Raw genomic sequence first — 21674 nt, 5'->3', positions numbered from 1 at the left:
ATGCAGTATTGATTATGATGGTGGCTACTGACCTTACTAAATTTTTACTGTATGGGTAACATGAAAATTTACTGCTTTATTTGACAAGTATATTATATTGTTTCTACTATTAGGTGCTGATGATTCCCCTTTCACTCTTTATAACCATGAGAAAAAGTCCAGTAGTCAAAGTAAAATTTTTTTCTTTTCCCCAAAGACTCTTGGAAGGGTTTATAGAGAAACAGAAGCCATTGTAGTTCTAAGTTATTTTTTATCTTAACTGATATACTCTTTCCTACATCTTTCTATTATAACCAAAAGACTGGCTTTCCCATTTATGTAACTTTTATGGTTCTTACCAAAGTCTTACCTTGTGGCTCTGGCTGAAAACTGTTTTGGCTGGTTTCATAAGTTATCAAAAGGACCAAAGCAAAAGATGTCCCATCTGTAATGTGAGAAGACTTCTACCATTATAAAAATACCATAGCTTTGAGTAGCTGCTTTTAAATACATAGCTTTGAAAAAGGAAAGAAATTAAAGACTGTGAAAAAGAAAGAAGATGTAATTTACCAAGCTATATTTCTTTGAAGACATGTGTTTACTCATTTTTGCTAGGCTGGAGCTTAACTAGATGATGTTATATGAAAAAGATTGTTATGTGAACATTCCAAGTCTGATATCATTAAGGACAACCAGAAGATGGCAATTCTCAGGGATGTTTCAGCAGTCGTGTTCTTAAGTATTGTACCGGAAGTTTCATACTTAAACTGGAAAAGACCAATGGACTTAGTTCTCAGCGAAATAAGTTGTTGAAATACTCAGCACATTTTTTGTGCAAGAGAGGAGCAACCCAGGTCAAAATTGGAGCAGTTCCTGGTTTTTCTATTTTGGAATGGTCCCTTCAAAACACTTGCAGTGCCCACTCTGTGCTGGGAGATCCTCAGCAGAGCGACCAGCCTCACGTGTACCTCCCTCGCACGTGTCCTTGCCTCCTTGCCAGCTAAAGCACAGGCAGAGGTGGCACAGCGCTAGCTTCGTGCTTGGATCATGTACATCTTTGAAAAGAAGCTTGTCATACAAGTGGTTTCCACTGATTTTAGTATGACTGAGATTTGGGCAAAGCCTGCCGGTTGATATCTATGGAGAAAAGATGGGACTGGTGTTTTCTTTACTTTGCCTTCCTGATCTTGCCATCAGAAGTTGCTATGTTGCACGTGTAATCCACCTAACTGGCTGTTCCCTGAGGCTTTTTCCTTCTTTCTTGCTTCAAGAACATGAACTTCATGGAAATGCTGCATGGAAGCAGTGATCTTGTGCTGATTCCATATACTACCTCTTATTCAGTAGCTCAATAACAGCTGGATACTGGTTTTGTAGAAACTAGAGGGTACATAATTCAATGTTTCCATTCGTGTTCCAGTTCCTTCTTGGGAATTCCCCTTGGAGATAGATTTCTCTGAAGCTCACAAACTGCACTTGGGAAAAAAGAACCTCATAGACCAACTTACACAAAATGATCCCTAGGAGGAATGAAAAATCTTTGCTTGGGAAGGTCACCAGGAAAGTGGCAGTAGAGTCACAGAATTAGGCTGCACCAGGGAAGAAAAAGCATTCTTGCCTTCTATGTTGGATTTTGTGCTGATGGTCTCAAAATCTCTAACTTTGCGTTTTTGGCTTAATGAAAACTGAGAAATGAGCTTGGCTCATTCTTTTTTTTTTTATCAGGCAAATTGTATGTGACCTCATTACCTTTCTTTTTTCTATTGTTGCAGAGGCATAGTAGTAGGCAGTTGTGTACTTTGCCGTGATGCAGCTAGTAAGAAAGGACACAGATTTCAAGGTGGATTATAATATTCTTTGCCTGACTGCAAATTCTGAGATTACTAAAGTAACAAAATTGAACTAAAAGTGATGTTATCCCTTGGTTTAATGGAAAATAAATAAGATCATCATCAGCTTTATTGAAGGATGTGGATTTGCTGCCTGAAGCATAAGAAGCTTCTTTTTAATTTCCAGTAAAAAGGGACAGCCCTTCTTTATTGTTAAGTATTGCCTAAAGTGTATAATCCCAGGAGCATAATGATGTATTTTTCCTTGTTTGTTGTCTTAGCAAATGATAGAGAGTCTTGGGCAACTGGCACTGGAGGTCTTGAGCCATGTGGCAGAAGAGCGTTTTTGAAGTTCAGAGATTAGTTCAACTTGGCTAACTGCACTGACCTTTCAGTTCTTACGATAAACCTCACTGCACGGAGGAATAAAACCACATAAGAGCCGATACTCTGTGGCTCTTGTGCTGCTTCAGCAGTGCAAAGAGAAGGGGTGCTAGTGAAATCTCTTTAGGTGAAGTGCCCCAAGTATCGGAGCACTGGCTGGGCATAGGTGATGTCACTTGCCGACATGCGTGTCACATAGTTATATGGGCTGGGTTCTGGCCATCAGGTCACCTTCTGGAAATCTTAGCTTGGTGGGGAAGTTCAGCATGTAAAATCAGCCATGTATAGAGTTGGGAAAATGCCGTCCTCTCTGGTGAATCCACAGCCTGCCCTGCCACTCCTGGCAGGGCAGCTATTTGGACATACAGCATGGTGGCTCGGTGTGGGCTGCTTCTTGTCTCCACCAGCAGCCTTCAGCCAAGGGAGTTAAGGGAGAAGTTTGATGCTGAAACACAGAGAGTGCTTTACCACTGTCAGTGCAGTCTGGCTGCCACAGCATTACACCAAGCCCTTTGGTGGAGGGAGTGATTTGGCCTCAGGAAACAGGGATTTATTTTGAAAAGTCTACTGTAATATCTTCCTTCTCTGTGACCGCACTATTGAGGCACTTCATCATTACCACACAGGAAGTACCTGAGGCTCTCTGATACTATCCTTTTAAAATCAAAACATTAAAGCTACCATATGATGATTTCCAAATTTTCCAGGCATCCCTCCCACCGGCATTAATTGCCCACCTGATGTTCCTGTCACAAAGCTATTTGCTTCTTCAGAATGCAGCACTTGTTCAGTGCTGCACTAAATCTTTGTTGCTTTGCAGTAAAAAAAGCTTCAGTTTATGCAAATGACATGGAAATGAGCTTGATCAAGTGATAAACAGTCACATTTTATGATTGCAACTGTTGGGGTATTGTTTGTTATTTTACAGTTAATTTTGTGGAAGTAAAGAGCTTTAATACAGCACTCCCATAACAACATTTTAAGAATTTGGTAGGGCCAGCGAGCCAAGCTGGTAGGGGGATCACATACATCCAGCATCACAGCATCCCTTTTCCCTGTGGTAGAGCTCCCTCCCAGCTTGGAATCTCCCTGTCCCAAGCTGCTCATCTTCTGGTTTATTTCCTGTGTCTCTGGATGGCAGTTAGGTTTCATGCCATTTGCTTTATTTCCTCTTCTTCTCGCTTCTGACACATTATTATTCTTCCCAGTGACTGTACCAGACCTCCAAAATCTCAGAGTCCCCAAGAATAATTACAGATACATTATTGTGCAATTCCCACTGGTAGGTTGGGTCAAGTGCTTTATTTTCATCTAGTTCAGCTCCCGAGCAGCATGGTTGACTTTGCTTCCTCGGTAGCTGCACGACAATATGGCAGTATTTCTGTCACCTGAGTGTTTCTGCTGTAGCTGGAGATTGGTCTTCTCCCGTGTCTGGAGTGCCCAGTGCCCAGGGAGGGTTGCTAGCGGTTGTTAATGGAAGATACAAGGCCCACTGTGAAGGTTAAATGTCAAATGGAAAACCTGGAAAAACCTGGACTGCGGCTGCGTGAGGAGTAAACGAACACGGTTTGATTGTGTCTTTGTCTGACGTAGGGTTTGATGACCTACATGCTTGTGCTGATCCTGGAGCTCCTGAACATGGATACAAGACTCCCAGTGCAGGCGTTTTCTTTGAAAGTGTGGTAGTCCGGTTTCATTGCCAAGAAGGATACAGGCTTAATGGTACTTCAAAAAAACTTTGTGTGAGACACTTTAATGGCTCCCTGAGCTGGAAACCAAGTGATAAACCTGTGTGCCTACAAGAAGGTAAGTCAGTTTTCTTAAAGCAGTTCACCAGTTCTTTTCACTTGTCCGTGTACCATGTCCATGTCTCAGCACAGAACATGAAAGACTGGAATCTATTTCACTGTGTCCTATTTGTCATATACTTTGGTTTCCCATCCATTCCATCCATAATCCCCATTTGCCAGTTAAGTTTATACTGTAAAATGTTGTGCATGTGTGTGTATGTATATAGTGAAAGGGATATAAAGAAATATGAAGAAAAAAAAAGATAGTACATTTCTCCTTTTAACTGGTTACAGATTGATGCAAAGAGAAAAACAGCTGCCAGTGTAAGTGAACTGTTTGTAACTATTTATTAAAGCTGCCCACTTAATATTCCTTGTTGCAGTATTTTACTAGGAAAAAATAATAAATCTCCAGTGCTACTGCTCCTGCTAATCAGGAGCTTTAAACACTTACATTTTATGACGTATGCATGATTCAAGTAGGGAAATCAAATACACATGGGTGGCACAAGTTTAGTCACAGCTGAAGTTTACTTTGAGATAATTCACACTATTCTGGTATAAACCAATTTAATTTTATTATATTGCATTTTTGAGATAGTATTTGGTTCAAAATAAATAGGATGTTGAATTACTTTCTCCTTCTAGGAGTTAGAGGCAGGATTAATTTGAATATCATAAGTAAAATTTGGCCAGAACACATCCAAGCAGCACAAATGATTTATTTCACAAAGATACAACTTGTTCTTTTTGTTGATTAACTTTTGGTCAACAAAGCTATTAAAATCAACAATCACGTAAAGTGTTAGTTTCATTAAGTGTCTGCATTTTAGCATTGTGTCTGCTCCGCTGAAGTCATTAGCCATTGCCTCATTGTCTTCAAGGTGGGACTAGATAAATTCTATTTCAGGATGCCTGCCATCATTTAAAATCAGATAAATATATGGACTTAATTCAAAAGTAATCGAAGACTTGTTTGGCTCACAAAGACACTTGATTCAGAGGCTCATGTGTCACTCAGTGGGTAGAAAAACTGCGAGTACTTGTCTGTGCTGATGGACGGGTGGGTATGAGAATCTGGTGCCAGACCAGGGGTGGCACAGGTCAGCTTCACAGAAACAATCTGATGTCTTTAAAAATTATGTATGTGTGAAAATCATGCCCTCTCCTGTTGACAGCCACTTTCATAAATGCCCTTGTCTCTCATCTCATGGCTATTTAAGAAAAAATACATGTGGAGCGACAGCAGCATATGTCTAAAGTGGGTGTTTGAACTGCCAGAAAAAGCTATAACACTTGGAAAATCTGTTTTCTTGACCACTACAGGTAGTTTCCAGGAATTTTGATGTGCACCTTTGAAATAGTACCTGTATTATACACTGCAGTTGTTAAAATAAGCATTAACATGTTTTACTGAATATTCGAATCACTTCCCAAGCCCCCCAGTCCAGTAGAAATCTGTGGAGGAGTTTCCTGATCATATTGCCACCAACAGCAAAACTGCCACTGATGTCAGTGTGATCAGCACTCGAGCCAGGTGTTTTCAAAAAAGAAATGGGAAGATGAGAATGTGATGAGTGATGTGACAACAGTTGCTTAAGAGATAATCATTACTTTACAGCACAGAACACTTAAAAAGGATTGCTAGCCAATTCTCTGATCAAGCAAAGCACTTAAGCTTGAGCATAACTGTAATTATGTGATTAGTCTTGTAAAAGTTCTGTGCTCAAAATTAGGCATACGCAAAAATGCTTTTTATTATTTGGCTTAAAGAGTGGGACTCTGATTTAGGATTTAGTGAAGCAAGTGCTTAAGTACTTTCCTGATTAACAGTCTAATAATACCTCAGGTATTATTAAAACAATCCCAGGGTTTAGCAGTGGGGGAAAAAAAAAGTAGATGAGAGAATTAATTCTTCTTTCCAATGCACACTACAGCCACTAATCAGAAGAAATGCTAAGGAAAGGTTCAATGGCAAATCTTGAGACCCAAGCATTCGCTTAAGTGCTTTTTAGAGTGATCCTTTTGTGTATTGGGAGCAGAATCATGAGAGAGGGGCACGACAGGGTGGGCTGTGCAGGAACGTGGCACATCTGGAGAGCAGTTTGGGAGGGACTATAAAAGGATGTGTAATTCTCAGCTGTCTAATGACATATATAAACGTCCTCACTGCAGAAATTCTGTAATGATATATAAAAAAGAGATTTGAAATTTGTAGCAACTGCTGGAGAAGTAGAAAGTTAATGTTTTGCCATTCATCATTAGCTATCATGAGGCAAAATGAAATTTGTATTTCGTTTACTCACTTAAGGGAGGGTCTGACTGCCATGTGTGCCAAGGTATGCTATACACGCCTCTCATCCCCGTGTGTGTAGATATCAGATGTTGCCAGCTGAGCTTGAGCAGTAGAAACAATAATTTGGAGTTCATTTGAAGTTAATCTCAGGAGTCTGAATTCGGCTAAGGATGGTTATGTATAGTTTTATGTCTATATGTTATGTGTGTTTAATAGTTGCCGTGTGTTTGTTGGAACAGTTTGTAATCACAAATGAATGCTGCTTACCTAAGAAAGTAAAGCAACTTGTTTCGGAATGTAATTGATTTTACAACTAATATGTTTGCCTGAAGCTCTTCATCCAATCAATTTGATCTTATAGGCCTGTCATTTCTCGTTAAGAGGCAGGAGATTTTAAGTGTCAGTACAAGAACAAAGTTGCATGACTAGGTGCCCAATAAATGCCCTGTCAAAAATCTGTGCATTTAGAATTATATTCTCTTGTTGATCTACAGCACGTTGTGACTATAGCTTCCATCAATTCTAACATGGTTATGCACATAAATACCAAAGCTCTAAGGTTCGAGCTTTGTGTATACCGTTTAAGCACAACATGTCGTGTTGTTCACACTTTAATCTAATCTTCTCCCACTGTGATAATGTGGCTACTGAGGCTGTTGCCCTGCTTGCAACAAATGCTACCTCTTCCCTGTGTGACTGAATTTAAATTTACAGTCTACACGGAGGTGATAACCAAGCAGAGAGCTGTGCCCTTCTCTCCCAGTGCTTCTGCAGGCAGACAACTTCGAGATGTCCTCAGTGCCTCTTTCTCTCACTGCCAGGGATGACAGACCTCCTGCGAAAGTCGTGGACTAGTTTTGGCTACAGTTTTCCTCTGCAGCATTCAGTGCCCGTTTCTCTTGGCCTTTGTCCCTGGATCTGAGATGACTGAAATACTTTTATTTCCCCGTCTCTTATCTGCCTTGCTCAGTGTTTGCTGATTCCTAAAGCCTGGTTAGAAGCACTTACATGATGTTTGTAACCTGTGCTTAGCACAGTGGCTGCAGATCTTAGGCAAAGTGTGTGCACTGTTGTAATACAAGCAAAGACAATAAAGCGTGACTTAACATGCACTGAAATAGTGTTTGCTATCCAAAGAACTGTGCTAACACACTACAATGGATTTACCACTAATGAAAAAAACCAGAAAAGATTGATCTTAAGTATTTGCTTTTAAGAAGACGGGGTCCAGATGAACTGTCCCCACGTTCAACTCATTCTTCATGATGTTCCTTTCATCCATCCTCCTTGTTCCTCTCCGTTCCAGCCTGTCAGTGTTGTGGCTAGATGTGGTCGAGGCTAACTCAGAGACTGCTCCACAGAGAGAAACATAGGAGCATCGGACCTCTGCATTTGAGTTTACGTACAGACTAATAAATAAAACAGTGCCAGAGCATGGCCAGGGCACTGCTCCGCAACTGCAGATACTACTACAGTTTTAGAAGGGTCCCTGACGTGGTTTTGCTGATGTCAAGTCATACTCCCCAAGCAATTTATACAAGCACCTTCTGGATTAACATGGATCAGGGACAGTTTTTGGAGAGTAAGAGTTCATCTGCAATAGACACAAGCCATGCCAAGCCAGTTGGTACTCCTGGATGGTGTGACCATCTCCACAGTGTCCAGGTCATGCCTACCTTCTTAATTGCCTTTGTTGTCCATGGACTGGAAGAAATAGTTCTGAGAGATGATGTGTGGTTTGCACATAAGCTAAAGCACTGTAACTATAGTGTTTAGCAAAATTTACTCTTCAGACTGATCTCCCTGTGATGAGAGGCACACTTGGTTTGCTAAAGCCAAGAACTACTAGTGTACAAAGGTGCATCTTCATGAAAATTTAGGTCACAATGAGCCCTTGCACCTCTTTGTCCCTCTTCAAGATAAGAAATGTGTTCCTAACTAGGTCCTTCTTTTGCTTGACCTGCTTTAATATTCACATGGCAGATATAAGCAGATCATGTAAAACTGCCAGAAAGAAGTGTAAGTCATAGCCATTGCTGTTCGATGCCATTTAAAGACCGTGTATTCCCTTAAATGGTTTAGCAGCTTCCACAGATTTGCTGAAAAGTACTTAGAATAAAGCAGTTTATTTTCTAGGACAGGACATTTTAAAATCCAGTCACTTATTCTCAGCTTTGCCAAGCAGGATTTGTGCCAGTTGTTTGCTGAGAGGCGGCTACTGCAATTTATGCCTGAGCAAGTGCTAAACAATACAAATTCAGCCAGTGGGAAAGCATTTGCTCACTCACAAGGCATCAGGAAAAAGAGCTGTAATACTGTGGTCCATTGGCCTCCCGTTTAGCCAGGGCTTGCAATAGACCTGTTATCGAAATCAGGCAGGGTGTCAGAGGCAAAGGATGGTTCAGGGAGCAACTTATCAGTGTTCTTTGCCAGTATCTAGGCCAGTTAAAATAATTCAATCTATAGCTGTTACTTGGAATAATGGGGATGAAGTCTCTGTAACAGGTCATTGTTACAGAATCTATATCCCCTGCTTTGAAAGTGAAATCTCGTATATTACTGCCCTGTATGTATACATGCCTCTTTTATTTGTATAGCAGCAGAACGCTGTTATGCCAAGAGAGTGAGATGTTCGTTGAGGTTATCTTCTTGCATCCATCTCCAACCTCCTTCTGCGTGGCCAAAGAGCAGGGTCCCCATCTGTCTCCTCACATCCTCAAGATAGCCCAGGGCAGCCTCTTTATGACAGCATTCAGGGCTTAGCATTTCTTTCAGGACATCCTCTGCTGATTAACTTGCCAGAGAGGGGGAGAGAGAAAATTTTCCAGTCTTTAAAAGGGATGTTTGCATCAGTGCATTTTATAACCTTCTGTTAGGGTGTGCATCCTCCCAGACTTGGGTGTTTACAAATGGATAAATTCTAGCAAAACGTCTTGCCGCGGGGTTCTCAGCCTGCCTGGCCACCTGCCAGCCCTCCCCGTGACAGGCGGTACCTGCGGCAGCAGCCAAAATGCTGAAAGTAACAAGAGAAATGGGAGAAGTTTTGACTAATAATGTGTCCAGACTCCATACTGAAAGTTAGATAAGTACAATGCATTTTAGAAAACATCCCTGTAACAGGAAGATATAAAGACAAATGTGTTTTAACTGGGGAAGCAACACCCTTCCACTGCATGTTAGTAAAATTGAGGGATGGAGTCTCAGAATAATACATCTCCTAGTTTGCCTGAATAAATGAATGCATTGTGAAATACATTTTTTATAGTAGTTTGCATGTGCTATGCTAAATGACAGTTCATCTTGTTTCTAGCTGTGCTTCTAAGCAAACAAGCAAGCTGTTGCCATCGCTTTACTTTGTGCATGCTCAAAATTAATTGCTAAGTACAAATTCAGAGTTGTCTCTTCCTCTTTAGCAAGAATTATCTATAAAAATGGCAGAAACTTTCTCTTATATGCAAGTCTCCAGGGACTTCTGAAACTTTTTTTATTTTTAAATAAATACTGCATTCCTAAATGAAGATGATTGTTTCTTGTGGTAGAAATGTTGGGGGGAAAAACCCAGCATAAAACCAGCTTATAGTCTAACTATCTTGCTTTTAATTGAAATATTTTGTGGATTTTTTGATGCCTGGAAATTTTTATCACCACCTCTGACATGGATTTACTGCTTCTGGACAAAAAAATAATTCCAATTCTATTTTCCCAGTACTTAATATTTTCCTTTTTTTCTGTTTAATCTCACTTTGCATTTGTGAGAAGGATGAACTTTGAGTCCCCTGGACTATTCCTTCATGTCCTCTTGGCTTGTCTCTTAATTATCCAGTATTAGCAGAGGGATTTTTACCTTATCTCACCCTTTCCTTCCACTTTCCACAGCATCCTTCATTTTTCAGTATTCTGGAGTTTATTTTATATTTTGATGTCTTTGACACTGGTGTATGCAGTGAGATATAAGACTGTCCAATACACATATCGCAGGCAGGTAATAGAGCCTGTGCCTGGGTAGCACGAGAGGTTTGTAGTCATTTCCCTTGTTGAGAGTCTTCTAGAAGCACTTGAAATGCTGCTCAGGGCCTTAAAAATCACGCTCTCTAGAGGCATTTTAATTCAGGCACATGAAATTATCTGATCGAAAACAGAATCAATGAGATTAAAGTGAAGACATTCTCATAACGAACTCTGTGGAGTGGAGCTGGATAAACCCTTGTAAGTGTACCTGATTTCCATCTGTGCCTCTGCTAAAACTGCAGTTTTTCTGTGTTCCTCATGCCATATCTGTATTTTATCTATTCTTTTGTCCTGTCCTTAGTGCTGTCAAAGAGTCTGCCTTCAGATGGGGCTTTGGGATAGTCAAACTGTGCGGCGTAATTTACCCATATGATGAGTGGAAGGACAAAATCAAAAACAGCCTTCATAAATGCTCTTGATATTGTTGGTTTAAAAAAATCTGGGGTAATGACCCATTATTGTAGAACATCAGCTTCTGCTACAGTGCTATAGACCTTGTAACTGATGGCTAACTAGGGAAAAGATATATTTACTGAAATGTATGTGTTTTCCAAACAGTTCAAGCAGAGCACTTACATTAACTGATAATTTTTACTTAAGAGCTTGATTATTGAATAGCTAGCTATGTGTTTTTAATTGAGTTACTATTTTTTTTCCCATGAAGTCACAGATTGCCTTGTTCCACATGTTGAAGATGCAGAGATTCATAACAAGACATACAGGACTGGCGATAAGTTAATAATCAACTGTCATGAAGGATTCCAGATCCGTTACCCTGACTTAGACAACATGGTTTCAATATGTCAAGACGATGGAACATGGGATAATCTGCCCATTTGTCAAGGTTTAGTACACCAGCACATCCTGTTTTATAGCTCATGCACCTTGTGATAGTTTGTCAATATTTTTTTCTACAATTGTAAGGATGTTAGTGTTCTGATAAGCTCCACTGTACAGTATTTGAATAGTGCTGCTGCTAAGACTTTTTTTTGATTTCTCTTCCTCCATTGCTCATTGCAAGAAAGAACATGACGCTTTCTGAACATACGCATATTTAAAATACTACTTTAAATATTGCTGTTTGTTTGCTAGTCTAAAGTCTGGCACAGATACATTGCATTTAAAAAAAAAAAAAGAAGTCAGGATTATATCAGTTCAGCAAAAGATCTGATGGCCAGAGTGAGAAGTTACAGGACTTTAGTTTGTAAGGTGTCTTCACAGGTAGGACCCTAGGTTTGGGACACATTAAACTGTCCTGCAAGGTCTTGTCTTAGACTGTGGCACTGATATGTAGAAATTTAGGCACGTTTCAGGTCTAGTTCAGTGGTTTAGATGCACACATTGTATCTGAGCAAAGCTAACGGGAAAGGGGAGTTTTCACAAACTCATAAGAAGAGGACACTAGTTTTGGGGTGTCCTGTCAGCAATGGCATTGTGTGTGGCACTATGAAGTATACAGGCCATTTCTGAGAGTGGGTGCACCTCACATCTAAGTAGATAAGACGCTTGCAGTTAGGTGAGGTGAATGCTCAAAATATCAGTTTACAGGTACTATACTTGCCAAAGATCCAGGGGTAAATTTTGTGACAGCTGGCATTAACTGGTAAACAAAAGGCTTGTTACCCTCTTCTGTTGCTATATTTATACTATGAAACACAATCAATTACCGCTACTCAATATTTGATATTGACTGCTTTTCAAAATGCAAGCAGTGCTAATAAAAGTTAAGAAATCAATAGCAGAAGAGCTGTAACTACTGGGCAGGTAGAGAATAGGCAATTCAGATTCAGGTACCTGGTATTTTTTGCCACATTTTATAAACCTGTTCCAAAATTGTCTCCAGAATTTCCTTTTTGGCCATGTTAGGCAATAATAATATCAAAAGCACTTGTCTGCTTGCACTAGGTGGGCTGTCAATTACGTATCTATGGCCTTTGATTACAACAGGCAGAGGAATCTCATGACACTAAGATACCTTTTTTTTTTCCTACCTGAGCAGCAGGAAAGGATTGTAGGGTGTATAAGAATCCAACCTCCAAGTATTGTTGCCCTGAGATAATAATGATAATTGCTGATCTAAAATTATGTGAATTACTTGGCAAAAAAAATGTCAAAATGAAGTTTTCAAGCGACTTAAAATGCTTGGAGACCTGGGGATTTTCACCAACCCTTGGCTGTCATGCAAATTCAAGTAAATCTCTGTCCTGCATTACAAGGAAGCCAATGAGCATTAAAATTCCGAGCGAGCAGGACAAATTTTTCCCTGATAGAGTTCAGGGAAGAGTAAGCTTGGTCTTACTGGGGCAGTCTGTGCTCTTTTCTGTCCCACTGGAGGCTGCTCATATCGCCTGGCTCAGTTTGCAGGAACCGGTGTGTTACGTGCCGGGCATGCTTGAATCAGGGGCACTAGCAGTAGCCAGTAGATTGATGCTTGAAGCTTTATTTGAGCAGGGAGATAAACAGCTAGTAAAACAGCTATAAAAACCATTGCTCTGGTAGTACAGTATGCTGTAAAAAGCATTTAAGCTCTTTCTGTTGTTTTCTTTTGCTTTCGTCTCTCTCCCTCAAAAGACCATTGCAAGGAAATAACCACTTGAAGCGCTGCCGAGGCTTTTTCTGCCAGTATCTCACAAGAAGTTCTCAAAGTGATTTTCATTTCCCTCTCAGGCTTAAAATTATGAGAGTTCTATGAACATCCTTCACAAATTTCTAGTAGTGGCAAGAGACCTATTTATGGATTGCCATAGTGCAGCTCCTATTAGTCTCGTAACTTTATAATATTATTTTTCATTCCTTGATTACTAATCATCTTTCCTCCACATCATTACACATTTAAAAATCAACACAGTTAAGTATTACCCAGAGGGTCATTTCTAAGGCCATGAGGATTTTTTTTCTCTAGTGCAAACTCTTATCTACATACCAGCTCAAAACAGACTCTAAATGTATGTGAATGACACGGTATAAAGTCATGTCATCTATTAAATTCCCTGCTCTTTCTTGCACAAAATATGGTTGGTGACCATTTAACTGTCACTGCTTACTATCATCCATGGTACAAGTTCTTCAGAAGTAATTCCAGAAGTAGAATGCAGTCACTGACTAAATTTACAATTTCTGGCGATAACAGGTACCTTAACTTTTTGATAAGCTAATCTGAGACTTTGTTCAGTGTTTATCGTGGGGCTGCTCATAGGAAGTCATGCCCCTTTAGACTTTCTCAAACTGAAATTTCAAATTCATTAATTCTGTCTGCAAACATTTTACAGTTGTGTGCACTTTGCCACAGGAGTAGTTTTAATATTAAAGATGGCTTACATGCCTGTCAGCTTTAAAAGAAGGCATAAAACTCGTGGTTTATATAAATGACAATCTTTATTTATTAAAGATTCTACCTCAAAAAAGAAGTTGCCATCTGCTAAACCAGTGAATGTTTGTGAAACAAAATACTGTCATTTTCAGTAAACCTTTCCTGCATTTGCTGAGAGTGAATCCCACGCTAGCAAAGCATGTGGGCTAAATGATAAAGGGGTTTGAAACACGGTAATGAGACACGTGTGTGTCTGAGGGAGATCATGCAGACGTGCCCTTCATAGTAGAGATGATGAAAAACCTCGTGCTCCTCAGTTTAGGAATTTTAAGCCAGATGTCTGAAGATGACTGAGATAAACACCTTATAATAAAAGATACCTCCCTTTTCTTGATTTGCAGGTTGCCTGAGGCCATTGGTTCTTCCTCATAGTTACATTAACATATCTGAGTTCGAGTCCTCCTTCCCCGTAGGAACAGTGGTGTATTATCAGTGCTTTCCTGGATATAAACTAGAAGGGGCAGAGTTCCTTGAGTGCATGTATAACCTTATCTGGTCAGATAGCCCACCTAGGTGCCTTGATGTGGAAGGTAAATGTCTTATTGTTTGTTTGTCTTTCAATTTTGCAAAATCAGCATGCTCTATGTGGTTTTAACTCAGGGCTACAACCACGGTTCTGCTGTATGTGATGTTTCCACAGGCCACACAGAACCTATCTGGTTTTCGTTGTGGTTGACTGCATGTTAGCTCTTGATGTCCCCTAACTTATGTTTGATCTCTTGGCATCCAAAGTCCAAGAGGGGAAGCTCTCGATGATGATTGCTTTGCCCTAAAATTGGAAATTCTTTGTAGTTTTCCTAATAAAAACTCTGATGAAGTTATGGAATGCACATTCATGTGCAGATGGTCAGAGTTTCCATAGACACGGATAGATTTCCATGGTAAACTAAAGAATATTCCATAGAAACTCTTAGTTTGGGCTGAGCCAGCTGCAAACATTATTCAGTTCTACGTGATGCTGCATGACTATTTGTTGTCTCTCATAACAGTTAACATTAGAGAAGGATTTGCAACTAAAATGACTGAGTTAATTTATTGAGTAGGAACATAAAAATCATCCAGTGTGAAACAGAGGTGAATCACACCAAGCCAAAAGGAATAATCTGTAACTATAGCTGCAGTGCTGGAATGGAGGGTACTGTAGCACATTTATATTTGCATCCCAAACATTTAAAACAGAGACACAAAATAGATTGCTCCATACACTGTCAAAACCTTGTGAATTATCTTCCCTCATCTTCATAGTGCATCTCAAATGAAACATCCTAGGAAGTCATCAGAACCCAAATACAATTCATTCTCTGCATTTCATTCCCCTAAAAGGACTAAATTTTTGCTCTATTTCAAGCCTATAAGGAAGCTCTCTATATGTAGAATTTAGCTAAAAGCAATTATAGGAATTCATATGTGATGCTTATGTCACTGAGCTAAATGCTAAGCATTCTGGAAGTGCAATAATTTGCCAACAGCATCAACAAAGTGCTATACTGCACAAAAATGATAAAATTATCCTTATTTTTAACTGGTGATACAAGTTCCAAAATTCAAAAATACCTTTGCAATTTTGGAATGGCATAGCAAGATGATTTTTATTCTTCTTTAGGTAGCACACCATAAAAGATTCACCCCAAATCAGCTCTGTGTAAGCCATTTGTGGAAGCTTTGTTTGTTGTTGTTTACAGCATGGAAAGTACATTAAAAAATCAGAAGGGCCCTGTTAGGCTTAATCCAAACAGAATAACTGTTTTGATAAAAATGACAGTTCTCCAATTAGGAAGATAAGAGCATTAAAATATGGAAACTCAAGTATAGAAAGCAGAAGTTGTCTTGTACTCACTTAATACAGGTGAACGTTCCAGGTCCTATTAAAATACCCCAGAAAACTCAGGTGCTCATTGTTTATTGCTTGTATTATAAAGTCACAGAGAGGCAATTTTTCCTTGATAATTAAAAGCATGAGATACGAACTGCTGCCTGGAGATTTTTACATTTTAAATGGCATGTTTAAAGTTACCATCTCCAGTCAGCTATGCTGATCTATGATGGGGGGATCAGTATGTGCCAGACGCTGGGTCAAGGCCATCTGGGAAGCCTCCTGAGTTTTGATTTAGACTCAGCCTTCCTCTTAACTGCTTTCTTATTGCTCTCCTTAAATATTAAAATTTTCTCTGGTGATTTCATGTTGGCATTCCCATCTGTGCATGTGTTGAGGAAGCCACAGGAGACTGAAGTCTAGAGCGTAACTCTTGCAAGAGCAGGTTCTCCTCAGCTTTGGGGCTGTCCCTGCCTCTCTCGGGGCAGAGGAGAGAGCAGAATCACTGAAGGGTCACCCCTTGTGAACTCTATCGTAGGGATGCTTCAGGTGTTTTGCAGCAAACTTCAAAATTGAATGCAATAGGGAAAAATCAGCTTGAGACAGCCTCATTTGAAAGTGTTTGTTCAAGGCATTTATGCAAGGACTGCCAGTCTCTGGGAATCTTGTTACAATCTACTACTCTTAATAAGTGCACAAAACTCCCTCCCTGCATATTTTTTATTCTGCACCTTGCATACCAATGTCGAATGCGCTTTTCAGCATTCCTTTTACGTGTGAGGTACAGTCTCGCTAAGCAGTATTTTTCACAGAGGAAATCTGCAAATAACAAGTTCCTTCCATTTATTTATTGCCATGATCAATTCAAAATTTATTCTAATGGTATTTCCTGCTCAGTATTTTAATATGGTAATGATTAAAAGCAAATGGTTGTTAGGAAGCTATAGCAAAACATTTTAGAGCTTTTATTCTACTATAAACAATGCTGCTTACTAAAGCTTTCTCATTGTGATATATGTTCTTCTTGAAGCCTTCACAGAAGGAATTTCTTAAATGCATGTGTAATCACACAAGTGCTGTATGCCAATCTCATGAATTTTTCCTCCTTTTCAGGCCAAATAAATTCTAAATGAAGGGTCTATAGCTCCATTTAAATAAACGTTTACACCAGGGACGTCTCAGCTCCCATCATACAGCACATTTTCTAATGCTCAGTCCAGTCTTATTCTCGGTATTGCCAAACGCAGAGCTTCCACCACCTCTGGCAAGAGATTAATTTTTGCTGATAGGGAGGAAGATTTTTTCTGGCAATTAAGATCCCTGTTGCTTTACCACAACAGTGCATAAAAATTGCGTTACCTGGTACTGAAGCATGGCCAAAGCGGCGGCTTCTCAGAAGCAGCTGTTTGCATCTGATCAGGGAAGTTGTTACAGCTCAGGCAAATAAGGATGCCTCCAGCTCAGCTTGCTGAGTATTTACAGGTATGAAATCCTCTTCTTAAATGCTTGTACCTTTGCCAAATTTAAAACATTCAGATTGGTTTTTGAGTGTCTGCCTCAAGCTGAATCATTTGGGAAGCTTCAGATGAAATGGTTCAGCTGTATCTCAGAATGACAGTAGAGGGATCGGTGTCGTTTTACCAGTGCTAGAAAATTTTACAGTCATTTAGAGGATGAGATGAGGCATCTTAACAATGAATTTTCTTCTCCTTTAAGCCTTCCATTTATGTCTTTAACTCTATTAATATCCTTTTTTCTAGTGGAACTCCATAATTATGCAGAAGTTTTTTAAACTTCTGTATTGAAACTCACTAGACACTTCCAAGGATACATGAAAATCTAAAGAAAATGTTATTTTTTTATTTAAATTATTTTTAAATTACCAGTTTGGGGTTAATCATCCAGGTGTAGAAACTGATGTAAGATAGAGATTTCCTTCTGTAAAATCAGATATGTAAAAGATTGGTGGGAAAAAACCCTTAAATTGAAGATTACTGCATGGAGTATAAACATTAATTGTAAAATTAAATGGCTTGCAGGAGAGCAAACACTTGAAAATATACTGGTATGGAAATCTGTGAAATTAAATGTATAGAGCTAGGAAATGCTTATGATACGATAATTTAAGGTGAATGAAGACATTACATAGGAGAAATTAAAAAATTTAAAAAAATTTAAAAAGAGCCTGGCTATTAGTACTCTGGGAATGCGATCTGTGTATGATTACATACCTTGCCATCTGGGCTCTGTATTTTAATCTTTCATGCCCTTTCGAAGGTTTACAAGAAGATGTAAGGAACAGTCCTTTCAAAGAACTGGAGAGCAGGCAGAAAGAGTAAAGACTGGAAAAATTTTATTATAGTGCTAACGCTAGAATATAAAGCAGTTGTATAGGTAGTGTAATTGGGAGTTCCCAGCTTTGTACTTAAGAGTCAAAGAGAAAAAAGGTTGACTGAATTTGTAAACAACAGACATGATGATATTATCGGGAATTTCTGGTTTCAGCATCAAACCAGCTGAACAGAAAAGCCAGTCCTGCAGGAAGCCAGATAATACTGCAATATCCAAATTTCATTCTACATACCGTGATCAACAGATTCTCTAACTGAGGATAAGCTTGAAAGAATGTAAAATAGAAAATATTTCAAATTCTTGAAAATGAAACAAACATGAGGAATAGACTTAAAAGGGAAGATTCAATGAGTAGAAGAGAGGAAAGACACAGAAGAAAACTGAAGGGATTTCAGAACTTTTGTGTAGAAAACTACCTCGTGCTGGGAGGTGAAAAGATACAGGATAAGCAACCACCAGTTACAGAAAGGATCTTGAAAATTGTAGGAACTTTGAAATAAAGATAGGAGAAGAAGGAATTTTAAAAGCCAGAAGAAGTGCAAAGGAACACCTCAAAAATCTCTACCTGCAGCACCAGGAAGTTTCTAAAGAAGGAAAGCATGTCAGTCATATGAAAATTAAAACCAGTTAAGTATGCTACAAATAAAAAAATATCCTGGAAAGACAGGCAAGAATACAGTACAGAGCTTTAAAATTATTTTTCTCATAAACCTGAGGACAGATCCTCAAAGATGCTCTGAAATTTTGACATAAAACGTAAATAGTAAAGAGCGTGAAAGAGCACTGGAGGAGGGTGGTGTTACACATGAAATGCCATAGCCACTTAATATTTCAAAACAAAGTAGCTTAGACTTTCTAACCAGTTACACGCAGAATACTTTGAAGGAAAGCTTCAAAAATCCTCATTCTTATATAACAGTTGCTAGTGCCACAGACAGTAACTGGCAGTGAGCTACGCATTCGATAAACTATGCCCTTAAATTTTTTTAAACTCTTGATGGAACATATAGCAGTACACTGAATATAAAAAGATAGAAGTCATCCTATAAGCAGTTTATGTTCAGGAGTCAGAGTAACGTAAGCAATCCTAAGCCTGAGATATTGTGCCTTGGTACGAATGGATTTCTCTCTGTTTCTTTGTTGATATTGAGGAGGCTTTATATAAATTCCAGCATGACAGACTGATGCGTATCCTCGGGGAAGATCATGTTGATGCAGCAGATCTCCAGCAGATAGAAATCCTGTAGAGGGAGCAGAGGGCAGCAATATGAGCAAGTTGTGAAACACTGTGGTATTAAGAAATTAAGAGAGGTAGATACCAATTTCTGTTCTATCTTTACGCCTACTCTGCTTGCAGGTGGGAGGGAGAATAAATTAAATATTGCTCAACTGCCAAAGGGGTCAGGCAAGTTAACTGAGTTACTGTTAACATAAGACTCATTGATAGCCTTGTTTGTAATAGCTCTGACTGGAGTGGCGTTCCAGAATATATTCATTGCCTACAGCAATACTTCCTGCAACTCAGGAATGACAACCAGCAGTAAATGCTCAAATAGCAGCAGACGACAATATTTGTAAGAACTTTTACTTGGGCAACACCTTTACATCGGTGACACCTTTAGCCTGATGGTCAAAAGACAAAATAGGCTGGTAGTATTTCACCCAGGAGGTGATTAAATCATCGAAAGCAAGCATTGATGATGAAGTCTAAAAAGTTAGTATTCTTTTAAAAAAGTCATTCAGTATTTCTACGTGTTTCTGTGCTGTAAACAGCTAATCCATTTGTCACCCAGGAGTGCAGAAATTATATGCAACTGGCCACTCTGTATTACTGTGGAAGTTGAACACTTGAAGAGGCTGCTCATAGTGACTTGGAATATCTGGATATTTGTGCTCTTGAAGAATGCTGAAATTCATCTCTATGCTTTAGCCACAGCTGAAGAGGCATGGGAAAGAAGTGAATTCAGAAAGGCACAGGGACATGAGACACTAGACAGACAAATCATGTTCTTCTGTGGACATGCTGCTTAATGATCATCCAATCTTTTAACTCCAGCAGGTGTATTGCAAAGTAAAACAGAAAGAAAACCAGACTGCATTTCCAGACAGAATGATCCCCAAAAGTGGGCTTTTTACAGTTCTTCTTATGACGGGTGGGATTTTACAGAACTGTCTCCAAGTTGAACACATTGTTTGAAGAAGATAAATACCATTATATTGCTGTGACTGCTCCTTTTTTGCGTTGCAAAAATCTTCTCTGATCTTGGCTGTGACTGAAATAGATGCCTTCTCCTCTGTTCATAGCTTTTCAAGAAAGCAACAGAACAACTTGTAATCTGTTTCTTTTATGTCTCCTGTTTCTGCCTGATGCACAGGACTGCCAGAGTAAATCATTGTTTTACACTTGCTCTATCACCTGTGTATCTTTCAGAAACTCCTTAGTATTTCCAGAATCAGCCAGTCATCCCAGCTTTTTTATGGAGCCATAATTTCTGCCCTGAAGTTCCACGTTAGCTGCCTGATACGTGTAGCATTTTATCTATGGTGCTATAAATATGCTGAGGATTAGGTGGGGGAAAGCAGACAAAATTTCTCCCTGAATGCCATTTTATATTAATCTTTAACTGTGTCTGGCAGGACTCCTAAGAAGGGAAAAGCACACTATATTGTCTACCTTGAAATGAAATATCTCTGCTCTTTATGGATTCATTCATTAGATTCGGCTACACATTGGTAGTCACAGAAGATCTTCCACAAATGGAGAAAGCTGTAGCTGCAGACCCTGTGCATTAGCAAGTCTACTCGCTGTGTAGGTTTGTTTGCTTCCAGAGATAAACCCCAATATTTAAAGGGTGGTAGTTTCACCGATCAGTGTAGGCAGGCATTTGATAACTGAACATAAATAACAGAAACCGATTCTCTCCCACGCCTTCCTAGTCATGTAGGTTGGTTTGTGGTATTGCAGTGCTAAGATCACAAGATCGCCTGCTGGTTTTCCTCCTCCTGTTGTTTTTTGGTTTGTTTTGTTGTTTTTTTTTCCTGATAGCACATAGCACTCTATCAGGAATGAGATCTTTTGCTTTTCCTTCTCCCAGATAGGTAGTTTGATTTCCTCAGGTTTTACCTAAGCCCTGGAATACATCTTGTCTGTTCCAGCATTCCTTCTTTCCATCAATCCCTGATGACTGATGTAAGTGGCACCACACAGACTCAAAGGATTCTTGCTTTTAAACAAAAAAGAAAAAGCTATTAAAAAGGGAGGAAATAAAATAGCCTGAAAAACACTGGTAGGTCCAACTCACAGTGAGCACTGGCTTCTTCAGACATCCCTGTCAGCTGTTTTGTCTGTCTGGTTTTCTTAGGCACGTTCCCAATATTTCCTTAGACATAATTGTGGACCTTTAGCTAAAAGAACTCCTAGGTGTCTGTTGCTGCAAACTCGTCATGAATTTTTTGTAGTTTAAATGAAAATTGCACTTTTTAACTTATAATTTATAGGTGTAAAATCACTTGGGGTGTGTTTCATCCCGTATCTGTTGTGAAAGGCACTTGTAACTAAAGACTCTGGCATTAAGATCAATGTTTCATGAGTTTCTGTGCTGGGAAGAGCAGGATTGTTGTGGATCAGTGTGAATCTGGCATGATGCTCCTACAGGAGCTCAGCTGACTGGAACTGCAAAACAGGCTCCCTAATTTGTAACTCCACTAACAAGGAAGCTCCATGTACAGTAAGTGATTGTAAATCACTTTCTCTTTCCATTTAGGAATCAGCCAATGTTACACTATTATTAAAATAGGCTTGAAACTAGTTTTATACAGTTTCATTTAGGCTCATACGACTGTTGTCAGTGAT

The 21674-nt window shown here is 39.3% G+C and overlaps 1 protein-coding gene across 1 annotated transcript in view; it reads left to right on the top strand.

The window, feature by feature from the left end:
* Positions 1–3785: 3785 nt before the first annotated feature.
* Positions 3786–21674, top strand: part of SUSD4 (sushi domain containing 4) — a gene marked incomplete at its 5' end in the record, with an annotated part of 29746 nt that continues 11857 nt past the window's right edge. Inside the window, 3 exons of the mRNA XM_009869826.1 lie at positions 3786–3998; positions 10951–11130; positions 13998–14186. Of these exons, the coding sequence (XP_009868128.1) occupies positions 3786–3998; positions 10951–11130; positions 13998–14186 (582 nt within the window). The remainder of the gene's footprint in view (positions 3999–10950; positions 11131–13997; positions 14187–21674) is intronic.

This window comes from Apaloderma vittatum, unplaced genomic scaffold (genome assembly GCF_000703405.1).
Source record: "Apaloderma vittatum isolate BGI_N311 unplaced genomic scaffold, ASM70340v1 scaffold35325, whole genome shotgun sequence".
Classification (NCBI taxonomy): Eukaryota; Metazoa; Chordata; class Aves; order Trogoniformes; family Trogonidae; genus Apaloderma; species Apaloderma vittatum.
This window is presented reverse-complemented; position numbering and strand designations above follow the sequence as displayed.